This window comes from Sminthopsis crassicaudata, chromosome 2 (genome assembly GCF_048593235.1).
Source record: "Sminthopsis crassicaudata isolate SCR6 chromosome 2, ASM4859323v1, whole genome shotgun sequence".
Lineage (NCBI taxonomy): Eukaryota > Metazoa > Chordata > Mammalia > Dasyuromorphia > Dasyuridae > Sminthopsis > Sminthopsis crassicaudata.
Window position 1 is genome coordinate 314097079 of NC_133618.1, and position 21613 is coordinate 314118691.

A 21613-nucleotide genomic window follows, 5' to 3' on the forward strand; every position below is an offset into this window, starting at 1 on the left:
GCTTCAGCTCCTAAAGATCATGTATGTATGCTAACACTTAACACTTTGGGGACTGGAAGCAGGGCTCAAACTTAGCAGATTTTCAATAAAGAGTATAAAGAGGGACTCAAGTGAGCCAATGAATTGAATAAACCTAGCAATATTTCAAAACAACAGTTTTTCATGCCACTGTGGGTTATTTCACTTGTCAAGCTATTCTACAGGCCATATTCCTGAATAACAGATTGAGCCAAAAGCACCTACATTATTATGGGGGAAATAGGTTGTGTTAGGTGCATAAGGACTTTTGACTCACTCTATGCAAGTCTAACATGAAGCAAACAATGTCACTGACTATATAAGACAAGACATATTTTCACATACCCTTTTAATAGGATAGAATTTAGAAGAACAAATCCAGTAGCAAGTGGTAATTAATTGCTACTTCATCTAATAACAGTTCTTAAGAAAGAGTTGATATAAAACCAATTCTGAAACCTTATAACAAGAACAGAGGTTTATGTAGGTGGTGGAGCTGACTGCACCACATACCTGCTGGAATATAATTCTATCTTACCCCTTATAACCTTAGAAAATTCAAATGTGGAATAAATGCCTATGAGAAGCAGTATTCCACCCAAACCTACAGCCTATAGATGCATGTGTAAGGGAAATTTTAGACATGCTCTGTAAAGAAGTTATTTACTCTATGAACAAAGACAACATTGCTTTGAACAAAGCAATGAGTTTCCTCAAGTCTTCTTAGGCATGCTTGCATACTGAATCTATGACTTTCTACTGCATGTAAAGGGAGCCACGGTGCTGGGAATGGAAGATTGAAAGGTCAGTTAGGCCCTTCTAATACACAATCTGTTCAAAGTGGCTGATCATTCTCCTACCAGTTCGCTTTCCTCTTCCTCTGCATCTTTCTTTTCTTCTTTCTGCTCTTCAATATTTGCATCAAAATCTTCCATCTCCACCTGTTTACCCCACAATGTTTATAGTTAAATGTGTTTATAGGTTAACATTTACAAAAACAGTTTATTCCAAACCATGACTTGGGAAAAGGACAGAGGATAAAGGTTAATCGTCATTTCACACAAATAATCAGCAGAACAGAAACTCAATTATGGCTAATATCCAATCTGAATGGAAAAATCTAAATTTAGAAGACAAAGTAGAACAAAATAGGAAATGTATTTTGGCAAATCATTCTGATTTTTTTTTTCTCCTTCTAAAATGCCTTATGTTAACTAGTTAAATAGTATGCTTGAAGTAGGCATTTTATACAGACCAACTATTAGACTTTAATAACTAAATAATTACTTCAGCATATTAAAAAATCTTAGAAACTGAGAAAGCAATCTATTACCACAATGATTAAAATGAGTAAAAACAGATTTTTTTCCCTTAAGAAATCAGGGAATATTGTTAAAATCTATTATAGTTAATAACTCAATTTTTTTTTCGAATCACAAAATGTTTTCTTAACTAAATCAGGCCTTTTAGTATACTTTCAGTTTAAATGAAAAGGGAAAATGATTTCTTAAATTTATATAATCATTTCCATAGGGTCATCAATTTTGATGTGGAAAGGCCTTAATGGCTTATCTGGGCAACCTTTCATTCATTCAGAAAGCAAATGAACAGCATAGTTTAAACCCAGATCCTCCAATTCCTATTCTATATATGATCCTTTTCCTACATCATCATCTTCACTAAAACCAGAGAAATTTGTTTCCATCTTTGACTATTTTCAGATGGTATAAGGATAACTCTTATACTTTTAGTGAACTTTGCAGTGCAAAGACTATACACAACCTCCAGAAAGTGATGGCTTATACATTACTCAAAAGTTGGCATTAATGACAACTTTAGGCTCTATCTCCTGTAACAATGGCCTATGAAGCTAGAAAACACAGAAACTCTATCATTTCCAACTCTTTTTCATTATGAAAATTCAAATTTGTTTTGCACTCAAATCTAAGCATATATCTACCTCTTCAATAGCAGCATCTTGCAACAAAGAACGAATATCCAAGCGCATCATATGACGAGGTGCAGTCTCCCAGTGATCAGCCATCTAGAGAGAGATTGATATAATAAGGACACCTGACAGAAGTAGCATAGTAGAAGGATCAATGACATCCACATCAGAAGGAGTGAGTTGGAGTCCTGCCTGTCACTTAATATCTATGGGACCTCTCAAAGCTCTCAAAGTTCTTTATATACATTTTATAATTAATACTTAACAGCTCTATGAAATAAGCATTACAGCTATTCCCATTTTACAGATAAGAAAATTAGACTCAGAGAGATGTAGTGATTTCTCCTGAGTCAATCAAGACAGAAAAAAACAGGGAGGGTTTGAACACAAGTCTCCTAAATTCAGGCAACAAGGCAACGTGGTGGATAGAGTGACAGGCTTGTATCAGATGAACTCATATTCCTAAATCATCTTCCAGCCTTGGACATTTACTATCTATGTGCCCCTGGGCAAGTCACTTAACCCTGTATGCCTCAGGTCCTCATCTGTAAAATAAGCTAAACAAAGAAATGACAAACTACTCCAATATCTTTGATAATAAAACCCCAAATGGGGTCAATAAGAGTCAGAAATGACTGAAAAATGACTAAATGACTCTTGACTTCAACTCTAACTCTACACACACTACCCTATGCTGCTTCTTAGAAAGTAAGACTAAGAACTGGTCACTTTCAAGTATTAATGACACCTTTCTTACCAAAATATGATGATAGCTATAAAGACCTAATAAAGATAAAAAAGGCATTTTTATAAGCATAACAATGGAGATCCTGATAAAGCTCCACTTCAACAGCTTAGGACTCTATATATTTCAAAACAATCACCTTATTAATTTCCTTAAGTTTTCGTCCATGAATGTTTCTTTTGCCACAAGTCTGGTTATCTGCACTCATTTCAGCTAAATATACCTAGAAAGAATGAATCAGAAATCAAGCATACATTTAGGGAATTATCATGACAACATAAATAATATGAAATTAAGTTACCCCTGTACCTCAAAGCCCTTGGTTTTTGCTGCACTCCAAAATTGTTCAAAATGCCTAACGCGGTCATTAATGGCATCTAGAATTATGAAGGGGAAAAAACCATCATCCAAAGTCTTTTTGAAAGTTTTGAACATGCTGGTACGGTAGGTCTCCTCCATATCAGCTTCATATTCATATTCCATCACCTGGTTTAAGGAAAGAATAGAATTTAGCAGAAAATAAAGGAAGATGTTTAAACCAGCCATCTGATTAGTAATTGTGCAGAATTAGTTACTAGCTCTAAGCACATCTCTAAACTTTGTAATTATTTTCCCATACACAAAAATATTATAAGATATCTGGTGGAGGGTGAAGTTTTTTTTTTTTTCCTTCTCTCTCAGAAGTTTCTATTCCTAAATATATCTTTCTTAAATTCCATCCCCAAACTACAGAAATCAGTTTCTGTAAATATACCATACCTTTTTTTTCACCCTCTTTCCTGTATCAGGGTCTTTCTCTTCTTTTTCCACTTCAGTGATAAAGTAATCATCCAGGCTGAGTACTCTAGGTGCAGGTCCTCCACACTCTACTTCCTTATCCTAAGAAGCAATTGAAAAAAGGCTGCTTTTTTCCTATTAAAACAAAGCTTATTCTCTGAAAATCAAGGAATCATTCAAGCTTGTTTTCCTAGTTCAGAAACCAGAAAGGCAATTTTTGAGAAAAACACTGAATTTGAAAGGGGAAAATGATTAAGTCTTACTGTATGCATCCCTGATCAGACCACAAATGGAATACTGTGCTTAATTAGTTCTGAGACAACTGAACTATGACACTGAAAAAGTGAAGTATATCCAGAAAAGGGCAACTAGAAAGAAAGTGGAAATCAAGCCATGCAAGGAATTAATTAGCTGAAGGGACTAAAAATGTTTAGCCTCAAGAAAAGACTTAAAAAGAACATGATAGCTATGCTTAACTTTTAGAAGAGAAGACTTCTAAGCAAAAGGGATCATAAGGAAGAGGGACTTCTACTTGGTTTACAAGAACAGAAAGAGGCATAATGCATGAGATTTCTGCTTGACAGAAGGAAAAATTTCCTAACAAATAGCGTTGTTCAAAAATAGAATGGATTGTCTTTAAAAGCATCTATTTCCTCATTCTTGGGGTCTTTAAAAAGCAGACACTATTACCATTTGTTGGGGACATTATAGTGAGGATTCTCATTCAACTATGAGTTGGATTCAAACTCTTAGATCCTGCAGTTTTGTAAATGTCCTCAATGAGCTTTCTGGGTTCATAATCATTACCTAATCTAGTATTTGTAGTGACAATGGTGAAATGCTTGGGCAAAGGGAACAAAAAAGATTCTAGACAATCTCAGAATAAATGCAAATGCTTACATAAAATATAACATGCAGAAGTAATTTGAAGCAGAGGGGACCAAAAGAAACAGATATTAGAAGCCTACCTCAAACCAGCATGCTAGTAAGAATAAAAAAGCATAATAACAAACATCTTTGTCTTTTCTGAACTCACACGAATAAGTTTTGCAACATGTGTCTTTCCACTTCCTGGTAATCCTCTCATTATCACGACTATCTGAAATACAAAGTACAAAAGGGAAAAAAAATTAGTGTTTCTCTCCAACAGAAGCATTTCTATGTAATGAAGACTTTTATTTGAGAATCAGATAGATTGCCTTACGAATTATGAATTACAGAAGTATATATTACAATTCTCTATAATTATCAGCAAATAAATATAACTAAGTAAGAGCCTGACCACTTCATGGTATGAAAAGTTTTTTGGTGTACACATTTAGAGGAACACCTTGGAAAATAAATTATTTTCCTTAAACAATTTAATCAAGACTCCTGCTTTTTTTTTTCTTGTTTTCCTTCATATAAAAAGAAGTTTAAAATCCAGGTCTCTCATTCTTAACTTCTATGAAAGATAGCCTTTAAAGTGTCTTTATAACATACTTAGAGAATTTTTTTAAAAACCGTAATTATTCATCAAATTAAACCAGGGTTTCTAAAGATTTTTCAGTGCTTTAAAGAAACTCAGAATATATCATGACTTCAGGGAAAGATATAGTTATGTTATATTTATGCTATAGGAACTTTTAAATAGTCAGAATTTGAAGTGGGTTCCTTATATGACTCCAGACACTATATAACATTGTGGAAAACATCTTAGATTCTTCAAAGATCAAGGTTTCAGTCCCAAGCCAGTTACAATGTCTATGCCCTTCAGATTCTTCATCTGCAACACCTAACTTATTAGGCCTGCTTTGAATAAAGTACCAAAAAGCATGAGGTAAACATAGGCTGTGTGTACTTTTATATGAAAATTATCTACTTTCATTCTACTTACTCTCTCAGGTCTGCTCTCTCGGCCTGGTGGTTTTAGAATATCATCAACATTCTTAGATTCAGGTTTCTTCTCTACTCGAGGAGCTGGAGGTGGTTGGTGACTTAGTGATGGTGTAGACATAGGCATCCGTTCCTCAGGATAAGTCCTTCGGTCTCCTAGAATTCAGCAGTTGAATATATGTGTTATCTTTTTTTTTTTTTTTTTTTTTACTAAAACAATAAATTTAACTTTCTCTAGTCATCAATCAATACTAAAGATCCAGAAGCTATTTTAAAGATTTAATTTGTTAAATTTAAGTTAATATAATAGAATGAAAGAAATGGACAATTTTAATTATATCCTCAGGGGTCTCAATGCCTTTGGAATGCCTGCTTAATTTATATTAAAATACTATCTCTTTTTTTTCTTAAAGGAAATGAAATTCAAAGGTAAATATTATATATTCTCATCTAAAAACTTTCACTTTAAGAGTAAAAATCACTTGTCTTTAAGAAGATAACTTAAAAAGCATTCACCTGATACTCTACTCTCTGGGTTTTCATGACATTGCTTTGCCACATTGTTGTTTGGGGAAAACCCAGAGAGTAGAGTATCAGGTGAAGAGATAAAATGTACAGAGAAATCCAGAAGGATAAGAAACAAGAAAAGGCCACTAGATTTGGCAAGTGGAAGATCACTGGTAACACTGGTAAGACCAGTTTCAACTGAGTGAAAAAAACTAAATGTAAATAAACTTCATTCTTAGAACTTAATGTATATTGACAATGAAAAAGTTCTCCCAATGTAAACATTTTCAGTATCCTGGCATTTACTGAGGCATTTCTTTACCTCCAAACATGGAAGGTCCATGGTCATAAGCTGGCCTATCAGTTTTTCGTTCATATGAAGGTCTATCAAATCCACCACGTCTGGATGAGGAGTGATCTTTTTTATCGCGATAAGACTGTGTCCTAGAAGGTGTGATTGGAGGTGCCCTGATTAAAAAAAAAAAAAAAAAAAAAAGTAAAGAAAAAAAGACAATTAGTGGCCTTGGTTTGTGAAATAACCATAACTCTAACTCCTATTATGGACATTTTACATGCCAAATATTCAATTTTTAAACTGCTTTACTACACAGATCAGCTTTACACCTTCATTCAAAAAAAGATTAAAAACTGCAAAGGTCATTCGCCCATTTTAAGTGTGTACTGGACTCACCCTTTTTTCTAAAATAAGGTTACCTCCTCTTTCCTCTAACAACTTTTACCTCCCCCCCCATGACTTATCATTGCAGAGAACATAAATACTTGCTTAACAAAAATGTATTCACAGTCCTTTCCCCACCCAAATAAATGTGCATAATCTAAATATACAGCTAATTAATTTTCTGTAAAGCCTGACTAATTAACTGTGAAGCCTGAGTTTATAGTAATCTTCATGGCTAATACAGCCATAGAATTCACATAAAGAGAATTTTCTGCAGCATACCGGTCTTCCCGAGGACGACGATCTCTGTCAAACCGATCACGATCATATTCAATAATGGCACGATCACGATCTCGGTCTCTGTGTGTTTCTCGATCTCTTTTAAAATCTCTATGATCTACCATGACATTACTCTGACGATCAAAATAAGGTTCACGATCCCTATCTCTATCATACCGGTCTCGTTGGCCTGGATGCTCTGGAAAAACAAATAATGTGAAATTAAACAAAATAGCCTCAAATCTATAATAAAAGTTAAAGATGAAGTTAATCTACACATTGCTTTCATCAACTAAAATTTGAATTACTTTTAGATATCACAAACACAGGCATCAAAAAAGCAATTGTTACCCTAACTCAAAAGGAAATACAATATTCCCATCCTAAAAGGTTTTTAAAAAGGTACATTTCAGAGCAGCTAGATGGCAGATAGAGTATCAGCTCTGAAATCAGGAGGACCTGAGTTTAAATCCAGCTTGAGACACTTAACACTTCCTAGCTGTGTGACTCTGGGCAAGTCACTTAACCTCAATTGCCTCAGGAAAAAAAAAAAAAAAAAAAAAAAGGGTGTATGTGTGTGTGCATTTCCAGGGCAACTAGATGGCACAGTAAATAGAGAGGAGACCCTGAAGTCAGAAGGATTTGGATTCAAACCCTGCCTCAGTTACTTGACACTTACTAGCTGTGTGACTCTAGGCAAATCATTTAACCCCAACTGGCTCACCAAAAAAAAAAAAAAAAAAAAAAGATTCATTTCAGGGTATTTCTTACCTGTCTCAAAAGCCGATCTTTCTGGTAAGGGGTCAGGACGCAGAGTTATTCTCTCCCCATAGGATATCTGTTCAACTTTATTAGTGGATATATCTAGTAAGAAACATCAGGAATAATAATACTTAGTGTAACACTTAAGGCAGATAAATAACCTGGTAAGATTTAGATGCCATGAACTTTTTGGATGGGTTTAACATATTAACTTGTGTGTGTTGACCTTAAGACTGACTTCTGGGTGCATATTTTATAATTTGCAAAAGGGAAAAGAATAAAAGAGTTTTATAAAGACTTCTTTACTGATACGCTACCACTTCAGACACACACATACTATCCCACTAACAAGAATCCCAGGGTTGATTACAAAACCCAGAATCTGAGAAACCTGTATTACAAGAGCTAAAGTCTTTGAGGAGAATTATTTTTTCCAGGGAGGGAAAAAAGAATTTCTTGGTTTTAAGATGTCAACTATATTTGCCAATTAGCTTTACTTCTTAAAAGATGGGACTCAGAAATGAATTCATCCACAAAAAGTCATACATCAACACCATCTTTTCAAAACAACATTCAAGTCTGTATTACATTGTATTTTAATTATCTGGATAGCTAAAATAGTACTATGGGCACTGAAACAACAAGATTAAACTATGCTTAGTAACATAAATTTCAGAAAGAAGAGAGGAGATGAGATATAAAAAGAGAGGCAGAAAGTGACACAAAACAGATTGGCACAAAGAAAGCTTGGTAATATCTTTGTCACTAAATTCCTAGTCCAATGTCTCAAGATGGTGTGAAGGTGACCATGCAGTCTTCACAGCTCTATAAGTAACAGGCAAGCTCTAGAAGGCCTTTAAAATTGTAGAAAGGTTTCCAGTATGGTTTTAGCTCTACAGCCTATGTCTGCTTTCCAGGACTACCCTAAATATGAAGAAAATCATCACCAGCAGATGAGTCACTTGCTAATCTCAGGGACCATAGCAACTTAAGAAATTAGTGCTTACAAACTAAATGTATAGTGTTCTAATTCTTATTCTGAGTCTGTGTCTCTCACCCCCCCACACACACCCTCTCACTTCAACAAAAAGAATGTGACTTTTCCTGGACTGCTGATAAATCTAGAATCTACAAATCTGATTTGCAATACGCTAATGCCTTTGGTTAAAATTTTTCCTAATAATATGTTAATTTCATGATTGTTATACAAATAAGAGACAGCTGATTGGCAAAAGTCCTAGACTAAGAGTTGGGAATACCAGGATACAAATCCTGCCTCAAACACTAAAGAGCTATGTGACCTGAGCTGGTTACTTCCCCTTTTTCTGAATTAGTTTCCTTATTTACAAAATGAGAATAGTACCTTCTTTATTAGGGTTGTTGTGAGGATTAAATAATAGATACAAAGGTTTGAATAAATGCTATTATTTTTTCTAATCATATGATATACTATTTTTGGATTGTTTATATTCCTCCTGCCTGAGAATTACCTGTTATAATGAAGTTTTGTGGGTTTTTTAAAAAGAAGAAGATAAAGAATATTTAGCAAAAAAAACCTAACCAAACAAGTAACATCACATGTCACTTGCATACTCATGGCCTCTCCCCCACCAGACATCCCATCTGAAAGGCACAATCTCAGTTATTATTACTGTTATTAGTATTATTAATCAAACATACCTGGCCAGCTGGCTTTGATCCTTAATCTTGTATTTACATTTTATTGTTATTATTGGTTTTTGCTACTGTTGTTCAATCATTCAATACTGTCTTACTCTTCATGACTCATGGATCACACTGTCCATGGGGTTTCCTTGGCAAAAATGCTGGAGTAGTTTTTTATTTCCTTCTCCACTGAATTAACAGAGGTTAAGTGTTTTGCCCAGGATCAACACACCTAATACTTATAAGTGAGTCATTTCCCAATTGATAAATATTGAAAGGATATGAATATGAAGTTTTCAGACAAAATTAAAGCTATCTATAGTAACATAAGGGGATGCCCATTGATTGCAGAATGGCTAAACAAGTTGTCGTATATGACTGTGATGGAATATTATCTCACTATAAGAAAGGATAAGCAGGATGCTTACATAAAAATCTGGGAAGACGATGCAAAGTGAAATAATCAGAACCAGGAGAATACTGTTCACAGCAATGCTATACAGTGATCAACTGGAATGATTTAGCTTTTCTCAGCAATACAGTGATACAAGACAATTCCAAAGTACTTATAAGGAAAAATGCTATCCTCCTCCAGAGAAAGAACTGATGGAATCTGAAAGCATATTGCAGCATACTTTTTTTTAAAAATCATTTTTGAAGGGTTTTTTTTTTTGTCTGAATTTTTTCTTTTTTCTTCTTTTTTTTTTTTTTGCTAAGGCAATTGAGGTTAAGTGACTTGCCCAGGGTCATACAACCAGGAAGTGTTAAGTGCCTGAGGCCACATTTGAATTCAGGTCCTTCTGACTTCAGCGCTGGTACACTATCCACTAACTGTGCCTTGCATTTTCTTTTAAAACATAGCTAACATGGAAATGTTTGTTATGACAGCATATGCATAATCTATATCAAATTGCTTACCTTCTCACTGAGAAGTAAGGGGAAAAAAGGTAGAAAAAGAATTTGGAGTTCAAATTTTAAGAAGCAGATATTATATTTTGGTATATATGTAATTGAGAAAAAAAATTAAATGTTAAAAAGAAAGAAAAAAAAAGAATAGGAACCAAATATCTGAATTTCAAAATTACTCACAAGTGTTTAGTTTCACAACACAAGGAAATAACTAAATATATGGCAATAATATGATTACATATATTACAATAATGTTATTAGGCTATTAGGTAGAAGTTGTAAGAAGCCTACATCAGATATATATATATCAAACCTTTCTTGAGATTTCCCCTTATCTAATTCTAGGGATACAAGTCAATCACAGTTACTTACCACGGCCATGGCCATAATCCACTGTCTGCTGTACTGGAGGGGGTTTAGACATTGACTGCATGACAACAGGAATTGGGCTTGGAGGGGGAATAGAAGGATGAATAGGTGGTGCTTTCATTGCAACAGGTGGTGGACCTGTTTCTGAGGTATATTCTGAATTTAGTCCTTTATCTTCATTTGTATCCCAGAGTCCATGGAAAGAATCTTCATCCCAACGTTCTTGTTCCATAGCAGCAGGCTGTGGCTTTACCACAGGAGGGGGAGGTGGGATTGGGACAGGTGGCCTTGTTATAGGAATAGATGGTCTTGCTGATGGAGCAGACTGTCTCATCCCTGGAAGGGGTGGTTTACCCATAGGAGGAGGTGGCCTGTAGGAACCTGGAGGCTTTTCAAAGAGTAAAAGATTTACTAAGTATACAAATTGCCTCCAAACTTAAAAATACTTGGGTTATCAACAGCATAAATGTCTGTGATGGGTAGTCTTAGTAAATTTATGACAAGGGCCATAAAGCAAAGCAAATGCTTCTGTACTCATTATTTTCCTTATAACACTTATCACCCAAATTCTTCCAGAACCATAGCAACTTTAAGTTTTGTCTTAAGATCTATCAAGAATACATATTAACAAACATAGATCGTATCTTATCCAAACTTTTTCTCCCCTACCTTACCCCAAATCCTTGCAGAGTACTCTGCACAGAATTAGTGGAGATTATTGCCAAGGTAGAGAATGCTGCTTCAGTAAACAATCACAAATTAGTATTATGAACTTGTTACTTTTTCATTTATATTGAGTAAAGGGTCAAAGAAAGAAAGAAAAGAGACAGGATTTTACCTACTTAATAATTTTTTGCTAAGCTTATAACCATGAAAATACATCTTATTTCTTACCTGAAAGATTCCAGGGGGCCGTGCAGATGTAGCTTGCAGTCTTGGTGGCTCAGGCGGTGGCAGGGGGAGGTCAGGTGCCTGTGGCTCAGCAGCAAAATCTTTGAGTTTTTGAAGCTGCTCTTTCTGTTCTCTGCATGTATATTGTTAGAAATGGTCATGTTCTGTCTTATTCCTTTTGTAAAATACTTGTGATTGATGTTCAAGGATAAAATTTACAACTTTCTTTAGTATCCACAGGAGGGAAAAAAAAAAATCAGAACACCCCAACACAAAAGGACTTTCCAGATAGTGATCTCTGCCCCAAGATAGGTCACTAGCTAAACCACTGAAAACCAATGGCTATTTTCTTCTTAAGAAACCATTAGAATAAATTTTACAATCCTTATATGCATTTCAGTGTTTTGATAATCAAGTGTTCTTTTCTGATTTTGATCCTTCATTTCTAAACCCATTTCTTCTTGTTTATCTACCCAAAGATTAAGCATAAATTGGGTTTATTCCATTAAAAAACTAGCTAAAGAAATTCATGCTTCAGCTGACATATCCTTAGTTTTCTTGACTCTGGTCAAACCAATCATGCTCCTTCAACCTTTCTTTATAGCCTTTTCCTATCCATTTGATTTTCTTTGGCCCAAAACTTGTGCTCCCAAACTAGATATAATTTCAAAGGATTTTGGGGTCTTCTAATCCATATTTCTTTTAATATAGATCAGTATTGTGATGATTTCCCACAACAGTACAATGTTTCCTTATATTAATTTTAAGCATTATGATTAATTCTTATTCTGTATTTGTGTGTTTGGATGAAATAAAAAAGGAGCTGAGATGAAATTAGCAGATAAATTCACTCTATATCCAATTATTTCTATATTAAATTCAGGGAAAAAAATTTTCAGGTATATCAAAGGTAACACTGCTTTTCAGAAAAGCATAAATAATCCAGTGTGCTATATTTAGCAATGAGTGGAAATTATTTAAATTTTTAAAAAATTCATTTTTTAAATAAAACTTAAAACCATTCTTCAAAAGTTAAGAGATCAAACTATAGTTCTCAAAAGAAGAGTTGCAGAACTGTTAGTAACTATATGTAAGAATAATCCAAGTCATTAATAATAAAAGAAATGTAAATCAAAAAAACTCTGAAATTTCACCTCAACACCTTGCAATTTTGGCAAAGATGACTCAAGTTGGAAATAGCATTAGAATTTCAGAAAACAGATACATTGATATAGTGCTGGTAGAACTACGAATCAGTACATTCCATTTTGAAAAGCAAACCAAGTGACTAAAATGCTCATACCCTTTTGAACCAGATTTTCCACTGCTAGATTTATATTCTAAGGAGATTACAGAAAAGTCACCCTATTCACCTAAATATCTGTAGCAGCATTTTTTTTGTGTGTGATAACAAAAAAACTGGAAACCAAGTATCCATCAATTGAGAAATGGTTAAAAAACAAACAAAAAAGCAACCTTGCAATATGCAAATAAAATGGAATACTATTGTCTTGTAAGAAATGATAGATATGATGAAAACAGAGAAACCTAAAAAGATCTACATGAACTGACAATGGGCTAAGCAAGCAGAGGAAAGAAAACAACATACACAAAACTACAAAAAGACCAACCACAACAATTAAAAAAAAAAAAAAATCAAAAGTGAATGTTGCAAAATTATGAACAAACCATATTTCCAAATAAGAGACATGAGAAGACACCTTTTCACCCTACTCTATTGCAAAAGCAGGAGGTCCGTCAATGTGATTGATCACGTTTTCAGAATTTTACAACATAATGATCAGTTTAACTTATTTTTTTCCATTCCTTTTCTTTTCTTTTTTTTTTTTTTTTTTTTTTTTTTTTTGGGGTCCTTAAAAATATTGTCATATAAGGTGGCTCTCTGGGAAGGGAAATGATACTAGGGAAAATTTTAATAATGACTTAACAAAAAGTCAAAAACAAACACTTAGATCTAAAAAATAACACTTGCTCAGGGTTAAAAGAAAAACACAGCAAATCAGTTCTATACTACACATCTCCTTTTTCTTCTCTTCCCTCCCTACCCCTACCCTATTCCAGGAGTTCAAAAGGAAAAGGAACCAGGTATTTTTCTAAAATGTACTTTCTAAAGTCTAAAATGTTATTCTCTTGAACTCATGATGTCTGTAACAGATTTTTCTAGTCAATAATTCAAGATGGACAGTCAGTCTCTTCATTTTTCCATATTGTGACTTTATATTAACATATCAATATTAATTTTTCTCTTGTCCCAGAACTTCAGCTGTGTTCTTAACTGGTATAATCAATCTATAACTGGTAGTTTAAACCAACAACATCTAGAAAATGTTGCAAATTCCTTGAGGGAAGAGACTGTCTTTTCTTTCATTAATTGTATCTCCAGCAATTAGTATACTAAGTACATAGTTAAGTGCTTAATAAATGTTTACTAGACAATTGGATTGGATGTTTTATAAAGAACTATCCCAAGGGGCAGCTAGATGGCACAGTGGATAGAGCACCAGCCCTGAATTCAGGAGGACCTGAGTTCAAATCTGGTCTCAGATACTTAACACTTCCTAGCTGTGTGACCCTGGGCAAGTCACTTAACCCCAGCCTCAGAAAAAGGGGGGGAAAAAAAAAAAAAAAGATAATAAGAACTATCCCAGAATCTAATCAAAAGTTTTAGAAGAATTACTAAAGATTGAATAAGCTGTCATGGACTTCTAAGTTTCTTTTTTTTTTTTTCCCCCCCACTGAGGCTGGGGTTAAGTGACCTGCCCAGGGTCACACAGCTAGGAAGTGTTTAGTGTCTGAGACCAGATTTGAACTCAGGTCCTCCTGAATTCAAGGCTGGTGCTCTATCCACTGCGCCACCTAGCTGTCCCGACTTCTAAGTTTCTATTCCATAATCAAGACAAATGTTTTCATGGTGTAATTTGTACATAAACCGGGACTGGGAGTCAAAAATTTGGATTTTATTACTTATTCCACTATAGAAAATATTTCATCATATAAAAACAATAATAACTCAAATAAAAATTGCTATTTCCAATTATGTAAGATTGAAATTTCCAGAAGTAGGAAATCAAAGCCTGAGAATTTAACTATTAAGAAATTTGCAAAGATTGATAGAGCATTTCAAAATTACGACAAACACTAGTAAGCATATTCTCTTATACCCAACATAAAAGAACTGGCCATCTGAAAGTAAAGAATAAAGTATTCATTAGAAAAAATAAAAAGGTAGTGATGTCATGACCCAAAAGAAATCTGGGCATTAAAAAGTCAAATACAGAGAAACACAGTCAATTTGTTGGCAAGAGATCAATAAAGACCAAATAATTTTTAATTTTTGTATTTTAGGGTATAAAGTTGTAACTCACATGGATCACTTCAATTCAAAAACTCATGAAAGGCACTGTGCTAGGAGTGCGCTACTGGAGATACAAAGATGAAAAATGGCAGGTTTCACTCCTTAATTTATAATCCTGTTGGGGTGGGAGTTGGGGAAAAAAGGAAAATGGGAACACAAATTGTCTCTGAATGTGAAAAATGCATTGATGGCATAAAAAGTAATATTTTCGAGTACAAAGGATGATATACACAAATATATTTTCACATTAATATTCCACTCCTATCCTAGAGCTTTAAGGCAGGAAAAGTCCAGACTGGCTGAAAAATTTGTATTTTTGTAAACAGTAACCAAAAAAAAGTAATTAAAAATTTTTGAAGGAGCAAAATAGTCAGTCATGATCTGTACCTTAGAAAGATTACTTTGGCAACAATGAGATCAATAGATTAGAAGGCAGAGACTCAGAAGCAGGGATATAAGTTAGAAGGCTATGACAACAGTCTAGGCAAGAGATAGAGACCTTAACTAAGAGTGGTAGCCATAGAAATGAAGGAATAGCACAAGAGAGATTGTGGTCAGAAGTAAATAGACAATAACTAAATTTATTTTCTATTCAAATGCCTCTAATTCTATAAAAACATTACCCTATCCCCAATAAAGTCTCATCAAACATTTAACTGGGTATATATATCATAGAATTTTTATCTTCCATAAAAATGCTAGTACCAAACACTAAACTAAAACTACTTGAAAAAAGATAATTCCCATAAAGTATATCAGATCATTCTTTAGAAAAGCTTAAATACTTTTCTGACTTGAGAAATTATCTTCAGTAGGTAACTTACCGTAGCATCTTCAATTCTTGTGCAGCTTTCAAAATTATTTCATGCTGCCGTTGACTGAGGACCATTACACCTCCAATGGACTGATCAGAGTCCAAGTTTCCCTCTGCTCCCAACATTTCAGAAGAATGGTGTGACGAAGGAATAGGAGGCATATGATCCCCCATAGGGGAATGTCTGTCTACATCAGATGGGTACCATCTGTCTGACAATCGTTCTCTCTCCCAATCCATTCGCTCAGGAAGGTAATCCCGTTTTTCCCGCCAAGTTTCTCCTCTCTCAGGATATTCTCGAATTCTTAATTCCCCCCTATCACGAAGGTCCCGATCATACATGTGATCTCTATCTCTTTCATCTCTCCATCTGTCATCTCGATATCTATCCAAAGGTGGAAGAGGAGGCAGAGGAGGCAAAGGTGGAAGGGGGGGAATATCACGTTCATGAAATTGTGATTCTTGGTCATCCATTGGTCTCATGTAATCTCTGTCCCATTCTCTATCCAATTCTCGATCATACATATCCATAGGTCTTCCCATCCGGTCTCGGTCCCTGTCCCTGTCCCTGTCTCTGTCCATGTCCCTGTCCATATCCCTGAAGTCACGATCCATATCACGATCTCTATCCCAATCATCCCACCATGGTCCTCGCCGATCAACATCATGGGACCGAGATGGTGGCAATGAAAATCTGTCCTCTCTGTTGTAAGGATCTACATCATCTTGATAATCTGGTTCACATTCTCTCCAGTATCTTTCTCTGTCCCAATCATCAAGTCTTTCCCTTTCCAAAGGAGGGACATTTCTACCATCTAATGGAAAGTCTTCATGCCCTCTATCCTCTCCATGATTCCAGGGAGTTCGAGAGGTTTCATCTCGATGATAAGGGGGCATTTTTTCTCCATCTCCAATCCTAACTGATTTATCTACATTAGAATCTAATCTGGGAAGACCTTTATCCCGACCAAATTCTGGTCTGCCCAGTCCTCTTTCCCGACTTCCAGGGCGTCGAGGTGGTCCTCTCTCTCTGCTCCCAGCCCTGTGGAGTGGAGGTCCTCTCTCCCGGCTCCCCGCCCTTCTAGGAGGCCCTCTCTCTTGACTGTTGGCCCTTCGGGGAGGTCCCCTTTCTCGGCTGCCTGCTCTCCCCCTATCCTGTATGTCTGTCTGACCTGGAATTTTTTCCCTACCACTTCCCAGCCTCCCTAACCCTCTATCTCGACTGCCTGATCGTCTTCCCATCACCCTCTCTCGACTGCCTTCTTGTCTGCCCATCTTCTCTCGACTGTCTTCTCTTCTGCCTATCACTTTCTCTCTAATGTCTTCTGGCTTGCCCATTCCAGGACCCTGATTGATTATTTGTCCTCTCCCTCTATTTGTCAAATTCTTATCCCTCATGTCTTCAATTCTTCCTTGTCCCCTACCTCTGTAAGATGAACTGCCACCTCTATTGCCTTCTGGTCTATGATCTCTGTTATCTAGCCGAGGCAAACCTTTGTCCTGGTTATTTTCTAATTGGGGGATACCAACGCTGACAGATTTTAAATCATTATTTGCAGTTAACGATGGAATAGGTGGTGGTCCTCCCCCATCCATTCCTCCTGTTCGTGAAGGAAAAGTTGACTGAATAGATGAAGACTTGTTTGGAAAAGGTTTCTGGCACTGTCCGGGTATAGATTGACCAGTTTTGTCTATTTGTTTCTCCATATTTTGAGAATTCTGGCTCCAGTTAGAAGGATCATTAGGTCCTGTTTGGACATCAGTTTGAGGAATATCATGCTGAGTATCTTTTAGTTTCTCACTGGACTGAAATGACTTAGAATCCTTCACATCTGCAGAAAGAGAAAATGGAGTTGGTGACATTCTGTTTTTTTGTTGACCAGTGCTGGGGTCTGTTAAAGAGTCCTTGTTTCCTAGATGAGATTCTGTTTGTGATTTGGGTGGATGTTGTTGTTGCTGCTGCCCATAAGGCGGCTTAGAACCTCTCCACTGTGGTCCACTTTGTCGAGGGCCCTGAGAAGTATTTGGAGAAATATAAAATTGAGATGCTGGCCCCCGGGGAATTGTCCCCCATTTGCTTTTAGATGCACCCTCTGGATGGTGCCCTTCATACTTGGGTCTTGGCCCATCTGAGCGATGTCCTTCAAAACGAGGTCCTTTAGGTCTCGGTCCTTCACATCTTGCTCCAGGTGCATCAAATCTTCCTCGAGGACCATCAAACCTATAAACAAAGTAAGATACATTTAAAGAAATCTAAATCAGTTTAGGCAGAAAAAAATACAACATGTTTAAGACATTTATCTTATGTGTTATAAGATCAAAAATATTTCTTTCATTAGTAGTTTCAATGAATATAATACACAACTTCCATCTTGGGATCAGCAAGGTTGGCAAACTATGGCCCACAGACAACTCTTAGAACAATTGTATATGTATATGTGTGTAAGTATATGTACTAGACAATAAGGGTTATATGACTTGCTCAGGGCCACACAACTAGTAAGTATCAAGTACCTGAGACGAGATTTGAACTCAAGCCCTCCTGATTCCATGGCCAGTGCCCTATGCACTGCACCACCTAGCTGCCTCTTAGAACAATAATATTAAATATGTCTTGAGAGATTTTAAAAATCCTATCATCCAATTTCCTAGAAAATAAGTATCATTATTATACATATAAATAATAACTAAACAATGCAGAAATGTATGGTTTCTAATAACCAAAAAGGACAGAATTTATACAATGAGAGCAAAGTCCATTCATTTTAAAAACAATAATCTCCAAAGCCATTATGCTATAAGTTGCTACTGAAAAAAATGGGAATTATAAGTTAGATCATTTTAATACTTTTAATAACATAGTGTCATTTTATTAGTTCTTAAAGATAAAAATGTCGATAATTTAGCATTAAGATTTGGGATATTATTTTGAAAAAAAGTTTAGGAGATTATTTTGGAATCACATTTCATAAACTTAGTTTAGAACTTTCAGAAAAAGAAAAAAGGAATAGGATAGATAATATTATGCTGACTGGAAAGAAAATATTACTTTGTCTTATAAAATAGATCAGCTCTCTTAAAGTGGAATCTTTTTGGTGAAATTTCAAGTGCATTTATCCGAAGGACAAAAAATGTTTCTCTACAAGGCAAGAATTTTATAAAGAAGGGATCTGGCAGGGAGTCCCTATGACAAGAAAAAGGCAATTAATATTCATGAGATGGGGCAGCTAGGTGGTGCAGTGGTTAGAGCACCAGCCTTGAAGTCAGGAGGACCTGAGTTCAAATCTGGTCTCAGACACTTAACACTTCCTAGCTGTGTGACCCTGGGCAAGTCACTTAACCCCAATTGCATCAGCCAAAAAAAAAAAAAAATATATATATATATATATATATATATATATATATATATATATATATATATATATATATATATATATATATATATATATATATATATATATTCATGAGACAAGATGCAGTAGAATGGTAAGACAAATTAAGAAAAATGAGTTCTGGTCAGAGCACTCTACCTACTACCAGTAAGTTCTAAGAACTAAGGCAAATTAGTTAAACTTTTTAGGCTTCAGAGAGATTGTACAATTAGATGATCTCAAGGACCGTGACCACTAAAATTCTAAGAGTATATAGAAGCTAAAATACAACTGGCATGATCCTGGATTAATGATGAGACACATAAGATGCATAAATAGAGTTTTTTAATCATAGAAATTATAAGTATACTTGGATATAAAATGTATATTGTGCTTGAAATAATTATCTTGCTTAAGAGTTGTATTTTAAACAGATTTTAAATGAAAAGTAATTAAAACTCCTAATTTGGAGAAAAAAGAACAAAAACTTTGTTTTCATATATATACTACTAAAATCAGGCTTGTGACTAATCTTGATTCTAAGAAGGGTTCAATCAAAACACTTTCATAAAGATGCTGGACACAAATACCGGAAGCTAAAAACACTCACTTGATTGATTCTGTTACTAGGAAAAATTTAATGGAGAGAGAATAGTAATAGTTCAGAAAATAGTAATATGGTAAGATTACAAAAATTAAAAAAAATAATAATACAAAGTATATTTTATTTATAAATATTTATTCAAAATCAAAAGGCGGTTTTCCTCTTTTCCAAATGTAAACTATGGTGGGGGGGAAAAAAGATGTTTTTCTGATTGATGAAGCAGAATAAGTTCATTAAGTCAAAGTTCACGTACATGTTCCTCGTCATTGTTGTGTTTCAGACGAAACTAAAAAGTGACAAAGGAACATGAATACTATAATTCAGTACCTTACTGTCTTTACCTGCAGAAGTTGTGACTATGATTATTGTTTAATTCTTGAAGGAATGAAAACCAGCTGCCACTCTGCAGTTATGGTCTCAGAGAGTTGCCTACAGCTTTGGAAAGTTAAACAACTTGCTCAGAGACACAGAGCCAGGACAGAGGTGTTGAGGTAGAATCTGAATCCAGAACTAGAGTGTCTATAGCAACTCTGTCATTCTGCTTCTCATAAGATAAAGACAGCAGACATGTACAAAACTACAGTTATTTTAACATTCAAGAGAGGATGAGGATTCATACATCTCATAAGCTTTATATTTAAGCAACATGAATGATAATTAAAAAAATTTTTTTAAATTTTTATTGATTGATTTGTATTTAGGAACAGAAAGTCAGATCTCCAGCGGGGGAAGAGACCTCAGAACCATATAGTACAACCCCTTAGTTTCATAAATGAGAAAAGTGAAGCCAATGGATGTTAAGTGATTTCCCTAAGTCATTAGACAGAGAACGGGGTACTGATTTTGAGTGATAAAATTCAAATCCCTCTCAGGCCCTCGCTAGCTACAAAAACTGGGATGAATAGCAATCTCTCTCTACCTCAGTTTCTCAATGTCTTTCCAATCCGTTATGGCTCTGAACTCAGGTTTTCTAATTTTATACTTTAACTTGTTAGGTCACATTCATTTCTCTATAGATCCCTTCCTTAACCCCAAATAGTCCTTATAACAAGGATTTTTAAGTTAAAAAAAAAAAATCAGTTTTGCAGGAAAATAGCTATTAAGTGATAGTATAGGCAATATTCCACACCTACAATCTTCTTTTTCAGCAATGGAGAAAAACGCACCATCAATTTTTCTTTGTGATGAACCTCAATTATAATAATTACACAGCATTCACTTTTGTTTACTTTTCTTTTGTTTTGTAAGAAACAGAATATTGCCTCCTGGTTCTTTTTATTGCACTTCCTGTCAGTTCAGAGACTCATGCGTCTCTCAATTCCTCATATGCATTGTTTCTATAGAACACTTTATGTTTTCTTCAAATGTAATCCATAAACTTTTTTTAAACAAATATTTTGATAACTAAATTCAATATAATTAATTTTCTTTGTAATTCTGTATCTTTTTCGCTATACACAAAAATGATTAAGAAACTCCTGCTTTACATTCACGTTACCATAGTTTGTTTAGTCATTCCTCTATCAATGGGCACATGCTTTGTTTCCAAGTCTTTGATACCACAAAAAGTTCTGCTAAGAGCTTCAGTTTCTTGGTATACATAAGATCTTGATGTTTTTTAATATCTTTGGAATATAAACCTGGCTGTGGAATCTCTGGCTCAAAAGATATGGACATTTTAATAACTTCTTTAATCACTATCTTTCTATTTTTTTTTTACCTTTGTCAATTTGTTGAATGGGAACTTAAAAACCAGATTTCATATTTATTTTATATTGTTTACATTCAGTGATTTAAAGCCATCTTTCATATGGCTATTAAAGCTTTAAAATTCATGGCCTTTTTTCCTAGACCTTATGTCTTATTTCAGTGATATAAGTAATTCCCAGTGAATAAACTTCTCAATCAATGATGACCTACACTTTCACTGTTGGAAAAGTGAGAAAGTTGCCTTACAGAGCCAAGAACAGTCAAGTGGTACAAGATAGAGCACCAGATCTACAGTAAAGAAGGCCCAAGTTCAA

General features: G+C 34.9%; 1 protein-coding gene across 9 annotated transcripts in view; it reads right to left on the minus strand.

Moving 5' to 3' along the window:
* YLPM1 (YLP motif containing 1) overlaps positions 1 to 21613 on the minus strand; it is a 76872-nt gene that overhangs the window by 34367 nt on the left and 20892 nt on the right. For 7 of the 9 annotated variants that reach the window (XR_012486469.1, XR_012486470.1, XR_012486471.1 and 4 more), the window contains 13 exons: positions 15625 to 17835; positions 11428 to 11557; positions 10537 to 10921; positions 7600 to 7692; positions 6832 to 7027; positions 6193 to 6338; positions 5365 to 5519; positions 4525 to 4587; positions 3471 to 3590; positions 3021 to 3197; positions 2851 to 2934; positions 1979 to 2062; positions 879 to 959 (listed from right to left, as the gene is read on the minus strand). Coding sequence is in view for 6 of the 9 variants with exons in the window: in XM_074289997.1 (XP_074146098.1) it covers positions 879 to 959; positions 1979 to 2062; positions 2851 to 2934; positions 3021 to 3197; positions 3471 to 3590; positions 4525 to 4587; positions 5365 to 5519; positions 6193 to 6338; positions 6832 to 7027; positions 7600 to 7692; positions 10537 to 10921; positions 11428 to 11557; positions 15625 to 17835 (3925 nt within the window). In the remaining 3 variants the exon portion in view is untranslated. The remainder of the gene's footprint in view (positions 1 to 878; positions 960 to 1978; positions 2063 to 2850; positions 2935 to 3020; positions 3198 to 3470; positions 3591 to 4524; positions 4588 to 5364; positions 5520 to 6192; positions 6339 to 6831; positions 7028 to 7599; positions 7693 to 10536; positions 10922 to 11427; positions 11558 to 15624; positions 17836 to 21613) is intronic. The other 2 variants (XM_074289996.1, XM_074289993.1) reach the window with 1 other exon arrangement.